The sequence below is a fragment of the Brachyistius frenatus genome, unplaced genomic scaffold (assembly GCF_029030835.1).
Source record: "Brachyistius frenatus isolate BFR_SWC_R1_liver_20210118 unplaced genomic scaffold, ASM2903083v1 Contig_203, whole genome shotgun sequence".
Lineage (NCBI taxonomy): Eukaryota > Metazoa > Chordata > Actinopteri > Embiotocidae > Brachyistius > Brachyistius frenatus.
Genome location: NW_027210802.1, coordinates 102,757 through 113,269, shown reverse-complemented (window position 1 = coordinate 113,269; position 10,513 = coordinate 102,757). Strand labels below are relative to the sequence as shown.

The 10,513-nt window shown below is 45.1% G+C and overlaps 1 protein-coding gene across 2 annotated transcripts in view; it reads left to right on the top strand.

Moving 5' to 3' along the window:
• The first annotated feature begins 5,246 nt into the window (after window positions 1-5,246).
• Window positions 5,247-10,513, top strand: part of rbpjb (recombination signal binding protein for immunoglobulin kappa J region b) — a 41,726-nt gene continuing 36,459 nt past the window's right edge. The window contains exon 1 of one of the 2 annotated variants that reach the window (XM_069719008.1): window positions 5,247-5,410. In XM_069719008.1, coding sequence (XP_069575109.1) covers window positions 5,391-5,410 — 20 coding nt within the window. In that variant the 5' untranslated portion in view covers window positions 5,247-5,390. Of the gene's footprint in view, window positions 5,411-6,473; window positions 6,547-10,513 lie in introns of those variants that run through there. The other variant, XM_069719009.1, reaches the window with a different exon arrangement.

The window sequence follows — 10,513 nt, the reverse complement described above, 5'->3', positions numbered from 1 at the left end:
TTTATTTAATTAGCTTTACGTGTTCTGGGACAATGCTACGCTCTTTTACTTTGTTAAACCATTTTTGCGAAACAAAGCTAATCGTCTACGATTTTCATATTTCTGAATGTCTATCTATATAATATCATATAATATTATACATGTATATATATATATATATATATATCTCATCTCTGGCAGATACGAGTTCAGTCTTTTTATTATGAGGGAAGAAGGTGAAAAGCCAGTCCCCAAAAATGTTGTGCTGTTAATTAATTAAATGAATCAATGAATTGTTTTTATGCCTGAGGGACGCCATACAAGGGTAAACAGCTGCAGAGTACTGAGGTACACTGACTTCATGTCTGCTTAGTAGGTATGTTAGTAATGCAAGTAGTAAAACATCAACCTAATTCTGGGAGTCATTCATAAAAGAGCACTTCAGAGGAGAAAGCTAAAATACAGTAAATCTCCATTATGGCCTTTCAGGCTGCCGTAAAAACTCCATCAGCATTATTCTCAGCTCCAGTAAAATGTTATTATACAACGTGTTTCATATACAAGAACAGCAAAATATACGGTCGGACGCCCACAACTGCAGGACTTCACTTCATCTAAACTCGTTGACTCGTACCGATTCCAAAAATTCTCCTTGAACAATGTCACATGTTTTCCAGCGGACGGTTTTCCAAAGTAGAGATAAAAAGGCGTCAAGTTGTTCAACTTCCCACAACATAATGCATTCAACATATTTTTAGAGCCCAGCTCTGCTTTTTTAATCAAAGTACAAAACCCCGAGGCAAACGCTGATTTAAAAAGATGGCGACAAGAAACAAAGCCAAGTCGGCCCGGACCGGGGCTCATATAACTTTTTATGAAAAGGGTTCCCTGGAGTAAAACAACCAAAAAAAAAGAATAAAATGTGCTGTGTGCGATCCTCAGCAGGAGGATTTAAAGAGTACTCCAGTTACAGAGCTGATATATATATATATATATATACATATATATATATATATATATATACATGTCCTCAGATGACAGAGGGAAACATGCAGCTTTTTGTTTTTGGTGTCTATCTGCTTGTTATTCCCACTGATGACATCGCAATAATGGATTTATGGGTCCTTGTGACGGTGTCATGCTTGTGAAAGCTTGTAATCGAGCTCTATTACAGCAGTATGAAAGACACGCTGTGGATTGATTGCTCTTCATTATAAATCGGGGGGGGGGGGTTGCTCTCAGCTATCAGACGCATTATTACGGCTTTCGTGAAAACCATAAGCCGTGGATTGTGTTTCTAGAGGCAGAGCCAGTCAATCATATCGCGCTGCTTTTCTTCTTTTTTTACCCTCCCTCCTCCGATGTCATACAGGAGAAGTCAGAGCTGCCAAACAGCGGTTGCTCTTCTCACCCGATGTAAGTCTGAACTCGCCGTGAACCGTCGAAGCCCAGCAAAGGGGAAACGTCTCTTTCCTCACACCTCTGAGTCGTCCCTCTTTCAAAAGAGTTAAAGGTTTGCAAAACAGGCGCTCCGGCTCCCTCGACAGGCTGCAGACGTACCGTCGTTTGTTTGGTGTGTGGGGTTTTATTTTTGGCATGAGGCCCTGTGATGTCTCTGGGGCTTCATTTCGATGACAGTCATGTGATAAAAGTGGGCGTCTGTGAGTGGAGAGAGAGTGTGAGAGGGAGTAAAAGACACCCCCCCTCCCTCGAGGACTCATCGTCCTTCCCATTTGTCAAACCGTCTGCCCTCGTCCACCCCTGGGTTTTCCCCGTGTCGGGCCGCAGAGAGCGAGACGGATGGAGGCGACGGACGGACGGACGGGACGCCCTGAACTCAGACTCACACCAGCCCCAGTTGATTCATTTGTGATGTGTTTTTTTTTGGAGTGTCTTGATGTTCACTGAGGGAATAAGATGATATCAACTGCGATTGTTGCTCGGCTTATAAAAAAAAAAAAAAGATGAGTCTGTTTACGAGATGGCGTCGCGTGTCAAGATTTCTGATTTCCTGCCTGCGTCTTGACAGCTGGTCCGTCTTTCACGTCCATCCACTCCCGAGGCGGCGAGTCCACGTCTTGACCCCGTGTCTCTCGACCAACCTTTCTCTCTCTGCTTCTTCCCCGTCCTTCATTCAGGAAGTTTCACCATCCTCCGGCCGTATCAAATGACTTTGAGTCAAAGAGTTGCTAATCTGGAAACTCAAACTGCACTTCCTTCATTGGTTTCCACTCCTCAAATCTGCAGATACAAATAATTTATTTTCTTTCCTTTCTCAGAAGTGCTGGTCGTGTTTCAAGCTGGATGTGAAAATTGCCACGAATACAGAACAAAAACGTCCTAATTTCACGATTTCAATCTGAAAAGAAATGAGACGTTGCTGTCGATCGGTGCTTCACCGCCCTTTTAAGCGAAATAGGCCAAATGTACGCAGAGACAACACAGATGGAGACGACGTACCAGTGAGCGGTGTTTCCACAGGGGGGCGAGGATTTCATTCTCCTATCTCAATCTTTCTTTCATTCTGATCCGCGAGCTTAAGCAGTCAAGTGAGTGGATTTATAGACCTGAGGCTTACGGCTTAGTTGTGATTGCTTGAATTGGCTCTGCCTCTGTTAAAATAAATGGTTTTTTTACTCCTAATGAGAGAATGGGACATATTGGGGGGGGGGGGTTGAGATGATGAAGACAAATCAGAGGCAAAGGGCAGAAAAGAAAAGGTGAAAATGACAGGAAAAGCCTCAAGGAAGCTTTAAATCATGTTTGTGAGCGGCCCTTTAAGCACGTTATGTTTTACAAGAACCCCCCCCCCCAAAAAAAGAAGGTCAAAGTTCAAATCTGGTAGTTGTTAATGCATTTTTAATGCATCCTCTCCAAATGTAAAAGTGAACAAGCTCCTTCTCCTTTTCTATTTCGCTCCCATTTTCTTTTTTCTTCTTCTTCTTCTTTTTTTTTTAACAGTGTTCAGCTGTAAAACATTTGAGGAAACTTTATGCTTCCTCATTCAGCTCCGAGTGTAACTGGAGGTTCAATAAAATAAAAAAATAAAAAAGAGCGAGAAGGGAAGGAAAAACGGTTGAGGGCAGGATGAGGTTCTCGTCTCGGTGTCTTTGCAGCGCCGGCCGCGGGCCAGCCACGCTCTCTGCAACTCCTTCTTTCTTCTCTCTCCCTCTTTCTTCCTGGCAGAACAGTGAAACTCTGTAAAAATGAATTATGCATCTGAAAAATATGAAATGTGTAGATTTATACAGCGCACACTGGGGGATATCACATCTGCTACTCTATACGGAGGAGTTGTTTGGTGTGGTTGCGCACTGACACTGAGAGGTCATCTGTCACGGACAGAGGTGGGCAAAAATATTATTTCATGCTCTTTTAACTTTTTGATATGGTTTTGATTCGTATTTTAAGAAGTGAACAGAACAGTTTGATATTTTCTCAACTATGCGGCTTTGATTTCTTGGCAAGAGTTAGTAAAAAAAAAAAAAAGAGAAATATTGAGACTGCATATTTCTATTTTGATTTTTTTAGTTTTTTGTATTACAAGTATATTTGATTTGATGTAATTCTGTAATTTTATTCATTTCCCCAGAAACTGTCCTTGGCTGAAGATGCTCAAAATTTAATTTTGTTAAAATGAAAAATAATCCAGTGAACTAATCGTTGCCTGTTGTGGTTCATTTAAGGCAATCGGTTTCCTAAATTATACTGAGTATGCTCAACTTTTCATTTAAGTCATACTAATTTAATGAATTTAAGTTGCTAACAATTAAAAGCAACAAGTTCATTCACTAATAGTTTTTGAGTTGGAACAACTTAACAAAATTAGATAAATATAACCACATTTTTAGGTCAAGTTAGGTAAGTACCTCACAAAATGTAGTAAATCCAACTAAATTATAAGTAAAGATGAGGTAATCTTAAAATTGACACTTCAAAGCATCACGTTTATTTCAAAAGAATTATTTAAGTTGGAACAACTTCACAAAATGAATTCATAATAAAATTATGAGTAAAGTCATCAAGTAAATAAACAATAGTTTAGCTTCTTATGGGGGTTTAATGGAATCTGCTTACTGGCACCACTTAAGTGTAAGAAAGCAAAGAAGCACATTTCCCAACATGCTCAACTATTTCTTGAAAAATAAAAAGAAGGGACTTTTCTGCCAGCTGTTCCTGTTGTGTTTGTCTGTTTTGGTTGTTGTTCATTCAGACACTTTTTCCATACGACACTGCCACGGGCACATCACACAACATCTAACAAATGAAAGCACTGACTGATCGGTGCGGTCTCAGAAGCCTTCATTTTTTATTTTATTTTTGTCCTTGAAGTTGGGGAAAAAAAACAACCAGAAGTCACTTGTTGGGTGAACAAAGATGCCAAACAGATTTAAATTAAGGCTGCCGAGACAGCGACACACAAAAGGGGATGAAGGTTTACGGCTTTTCCGGGCCCCTCCCAGATAAACAAGAATATCCTGACCTGTAATGATATAACACCGAGGCACTCACTCGGCAAGCCTAATAAAAAGCCACATTTCCAAGCGAGATCGTCCTAAATAATAGCATCACTTGTACTTTTGACTGAGGTTCGAAGTGGAGGGAGGTCATGGGACTTCCCCAATGTGATGGCAAAGCACTAATCTGCCCTGTATGCTCCATTCACACCATTGTTTAGACATTTGAAACGGGGAGCTGCGACGTTACCCCAGGGAATTGTAAATTTTAGGAGTTTAGGAGGAACCATTAATTCCTACTCTTATCTAAAAGTCAGCATGTCTTTGTAGGATCATCCCCTCTCATGCTTGTTTAGTGTTTGTTTATTGGGGGAATATTTTTCTATATGAGTCATATTTTAGCTGCTGAAAACTGCAGTAGACAGGATGCATACAACTTAAATACGTGTGAGCCTGGGAAGAAAAAAACAACCTCCCCCCTCCCTCTCTCCTCCCTCCTCAACTAATCGGTGCTGTAATTTATTACCCGGTAAACACGTGGGAATAGTATTCCAGCGCCACAAGATAAACAACTACTCGACTTCACGCACATCTCGCGATACGGGACGCTCCCTCTATGCTCGCCTATTGTGAGAGTTTTCCAAGTCTCGCGCGATGTTGGAAGTTTCCCACGCCTGTTGTTGTGGCGTCTGCCCTTTTCGCTCTCCCTCCCTCCCTCCCTCCCTCCCTCCGTTACCCGCCGCCTCCCCCTTTCTCTCCCTCCTCCTCCTCCTCTCTCTCTCTCTCTCTCTCTCTCTCTCCTCACCACCTCCTCCTCCGTCTCCCTCGTCCCTGCTCCTCCAGTCTGCTTCTGTTGTCTCGGCGGATTGTTCGGGCTCGGTGGGGAAGAAGGGACGCGACCGGAGAAAACACGGATATCGCGAGTACTGGAGTTTTGGTGAGAGTTTGTGGAAGATGGCGCCTGTTGTGACAGGGTGAGTCTGAGATTCGGGGTCTGACGGTGGGGGAGAGTCGGGGGGAGAGTCGGGGGGAGAGAACCGCAAGTTACCGCCGCGAAAACCCGCTTTCCGTGACCGGGCTCGGGTCTCCGCGGCGGGGCGCGGAGTTCAGTCCGACAAGTTGAGGAGCGTCTTTGTCTCGGTGTGTGTGTGCGTGCGTGTTAACGTGTGTGTGTGTGTGTGTGCGTGTGTTAATGTATGTGCGTGTGTGTGTGTGTGTGTGTGCGTGCGTGTGTTAGTGTGTGCGTGTGTTTTTCTTCGTGAACGTTACTCGCCCGAGCTGACTGTTGCTGCGGTGTTTGGTGAGCTAGCTCCCCCGCTAAAGCGAGACTTCACCCCCGGTGGTCCCCCCCTCCTCCTCCTCCTCCACCTCCCTCCACCTCCTCCCTCCCTTCCCTCCTTCTCCCCCCCCCTCCTCCTCCCAGACAAACGGTTGAGCTTGTTAGCTCGGGTTTAAGCTAGCGAGCTACACACAAACCAGTAGACATGTTGTGTGTTTTTTTTTTTTTTTAAATCTGTAAACAAAAACAACAAACAGTTAACACGTAATAAATAATAACTAATAAACCGTCCGCTCTGCGTCGTTAAAAACAACAACGTGCTCAGCAGTTAGCCGGGGCAGCACGTTTATGGATCCCGACAGCTAGCTGTCCGATAATGGACGTCAGCTACACACTTTAACACGCTGCGGCTCCGTGAGCGACATGTTTACACATGTTTACACCGTTTTTAATGATCTGATTTGATTTGATCACGTCTTGTAGTTTCTATCTGTACACATGGCTGTAAATATCCCGAGCTCGCACAGTGAATAGCGGTGTACTTTTTAAGAGTCTTTGAGCTCCTTTTTAAAAAAAATAAAATAAAATAAATAAAACCCTAATTTCTGGTTCACAAACAGATGTTTATATCTCCGTGAAAATGCCATCGTCGGAGTGCACGTAAGGACAAAACCCTCCGATCAGCACCCGGGCCATGTGTCCTTAACCCCATCACCGCTGGAAGGAGATCCACCACGTAGTGCTCCAGGTTCTCCTCTGAGCTCCTCTGAGCTCCTCTGAGCTCCAATATTAGACAACCAGCTCCTTCACAGAAACAACAAAACACTCCACGTCTGAGTCACATTCAGTGGTTTCATATTTTAAATTAAGAGATCTTTCTTTTTAAAGAGAGTTCATTACACTTTTTTTTTTTTTTTGTAATACTTGGAAGAGAAAGTGGAGGTTATATTTTAGTTTTCCATCAGACTGGTTCTCGTTATTTATCAGCAGTGTCACGATGTTATCCAACATTAATAGCTTGTAGTAGTTTAAATTACTTTTCTGCAAACCTGGTTAAAATTATGTGTTTTCATATTAGATAGATGCAAAAAAAAGAAAAGAAAGAAAGAAAGAAAAGCCTTTTTCCCGTTTTTTTTTTTTCCCCTCTGTGGAGGCAGTAATCCCCACAGACAGCTCAGTGGGTGACAGACATTTGCAGGGCTCGCTGGAGGTGTGTGTGTGTGTGTATCTGTGTGTGTGTGTGTGTGTGTGTGTGTGTGTGTGCGTGTGTGTGTGTGTGTGTGTGTGTGTGTGCGTGTGTGTGTGTGTGTGTATCTGTGTGTGTGTGTGGATTGAGGAGGGGTGGTTTTGCTGTGCATGTTCATTTGGGGCTTTCCAGCAGACCTGAACTGATTTCAGTTGGGGTGGTGGTGGTGGTGGTGGTGGTGGTGGGGGGAGCGAGAGGGCAGGCGGGTCAGGTCTGGGTGGCTGGCCACCTGTCCAGATGATATCTCCAGATTCGTGTGTGTGTGTGTGTGTTTTTCTGTGGGGAGGGGAGGGGAAGGGGAGTGGGTGGGTGGAGGGGGGGGGTTAACAGAAAATTAAAGTGCCATAAGGGTCTTTTTCAGCTGGTGGCAGACCTCATTCACAGTAACGGTCGGAGGCATCGGAGAGCCTAAACGCTGCCCCCCCCCCCCTCCACCCCACCTCCCCACCATACTGCTGTGAATGGTTCTGGCTTTACACAGGGAGGGGCTCCGTCACCACCACAGGCTTCTTAATGGTGTCACGGCGGTTCTCCCGTATTGCAGTTGAAGGTTTCTGTCTGTCCTCTCTCTTCACCGTCCTCCTTTTAAAGCTGGAATTGTTTCATTTTATTATCTCATGCTGTCATAATATGTGTTTTTATTTCAAACGTTGTTTTTTATTTTTTATTTGGTTTATTCACTGGAAAGTGTTTAGTCAAGAAGGTGATCTCGGTTTGTGTCCGGACATCACCCTGACTGCGTTTCATGCTGCGTGTGAACGATTGCGGTTACTAAATTAATCTGGCATTTAATTTTTGGCGTTTTATGAAGCAGTGTTTTTAATGCAGAGCTTTTTCCATTCATTCTGTCACCTCCCAGCTTTTGTAGCATGAACTATAGAAACACAAGACAGCTATGATACACCACACAAAATCCATATTTCAGGTTTCAAACCACCAGCGTTTGTGTCGATATTACATCGTAACGTGATATGACACGAGATATCTTCTTGCATGTTGTAATGTCGCCATTAATGTTGTTTTTTCTGGGTTGTTACGGCCGCATTACAGTAAATTCATGTCATTTTGTGAACTTGCCAGACTTGTTTAGCTGTGCCGCTGTTTGTGTTTACTAACCTCGTCATTATATCCACATTACTGGTGATTATTTATCCAAATGTAAATTTGTTTGCGCGAGCACCAATAGTCACCCCTACAATATTGTAATATCGTGGTATTTAATTGTTGTCTATGCTGCCCAACCCTGTAAAACACACACACACACACACACACACACACACACACACACACACACACACACACACACACACACACACACACACACACACACACACACACACACACACTCTCTGTCAGCAGGAAAGGTGGTATAGCAGAGTTTAGCTTGAATTAATATCAGTTACAGTTGATTTAATTATCGGTAATAAAACGATCTGTTTGGTTTCCTTGCAGCATGTCATTCACACGGGAATATTCTTTAAACCCAAACATACACTACTTTTATATAATACTTTGTTAATATACTATTATATTAAAAAAAGATATGAAACATGTTGATTTTGTAAACCCCCCCCTCCTTTCTTTGCTAGAGGAGCTGATTGTGATATCTGAAAGAGGAGCACTGTTCACCTGGGATGATAAAATGCATGAATCACTTATTTCAACACTGCTCTGCCTTTGCCGTGCCCGCGGGGGACGGGATACCATTTAGTCCCCCCTCCCACTCCCCCAACCCCACCCTCTCTGTCCCCCTGCCAAAACCAAAAAAAGAAGAACGGTTGGAGTCTCCGAGGCCAGAAGCCGAGCGTCTCTGAGCCGGTGCAGCGACACCGCTGAGCCGTTCTTTGAGACGCTAAAACTTGTGTTCTTGTATTTGTTAGCGTGAGCGTGTGGTTTGAGCTCCGAGGCTGCTTTGATCTGATCGTGTGTGTGTGTGTGTGTGTGTGTGTGTGTGTGTGTGTGTGTGTGTGTGTGTGTGCGCGCGTGCACACGTGTGTGTGCGTCCGTTCCCCAGGGTCCTCTCCTCTTCCCTGCTTCCTTTTATAAAAGGAGAGATTCAGAGAGAGCAGCAGATGTCGAAGCGCTGACCTTTATGGTGGCAAAGGCTCGGGCTAGAGTTAAAAGACATGCCGAGCTACCCCACCCCAGCTCCCCTCCCCACCACCACCACCACCACCACCACCCCCACCTCAAAGCAGCAGCAGCACACACACACACACACACACACACACACACACACACACACACACACACACACACACACACACACACACACTACCTTAGCTGGATAGGTTAATGATGGAGATGATACAAGCCACCTGATCTGTGTCACCTCAGGATCCTGCAGCCTCCAAAGCCTTCTATCCACCCGGAGCTGTGAAAATCTTCAAAGTGTGTGTGTGGCATGCGGGGGGAGGTGGGAGGGAGGGAGGTGGTGTGTGTGTGTGTGTGTGTGTGTGTGTGTGTGTGTGTGTGTGTGTGTGTGTGTGTGTGTGTGTGTGTGTGGGAGGGGGGGGGCGCCAAAGCAAATGTGCCACTGCCAGACATCTTTGGGGGGAATTTATTGTCGTGCCTACAGTAGCCTATTGTTTTGGGAGTTCATACATATCCATTACTTCACATGATTGAAATATGCCTCCCCCTTCCCCCTCCCCCTCACCCACCCACCCCGAAGCCTGTAGTTTCATTCAGGGTTCAGATTCAACTTGTTTGCTCGTGTGACGATGAGGCCTCTTTAAAAAGCACCAACACGCCCTGCTTGACTCAGAGTCTCCTCCTTCTCTTGTTTCCCGTTCAGGCTGTTTGTGTCTTGTGTGTGTCTCGAGCAGGAGGACAGGGGAGGGGGGGGGGTGACCGCAGAAGACACCCGAGGGGGATAGAAATGCTCATTTTTGCGTAATTTCTTTTGGCCCGCCGCCAACTTGGCGCTCCTCATTCTTGGTCTCCGGCCACCTGCTCAAGTGTGCTCAAACCAGATATACCGACTCGGCACAGCGACGGCACTTTTACGCCACTTTCTTTACTGCGAATGCTTTTTCGTGACCTTTTCTTCACGTAAGGTGCAAAGTTGAAGGAAGGAGAAAGGCCTGATAACAGGGTTGGATTTCTCCTGCAAAAACCACAACAAGCGGGTGGTGGAGGAGGTGGTGGTGGAGGAGGGGGGTGGGGGGTATTTATTTACTTGTGCAAGGCCTGGAATGCAGCATCACTCTGAGCTCATCGGGTTTTTTTTTTGTCTCCGGCTTGTCCAAAAACCCAAAAACTTCTTCCTGCTGTTTGCTGCGAGGACGACGAGACGGAGCATTTCTGATGTAAATCTAAAAGCCGAGTGTGGTTTTGAAAACGGCCCTGGCGTCATGTTTGACAGAGGCCCAAGTCTTCTTCGGTGTTTGTTGTCGTTGGCGTCGGCCGGCACCGCTGAGCTAAGACTAGGCAAAGCGCCTCGACGTGGATGCGACGGCCGGTCGCACCTCTTCGCTTCCTCGGCCTCCTTTCTGCTGTTTGGAGTCATCGCGGCTTCGGCGAAGGGGGGATGGTTAGTTTCTACTGTGT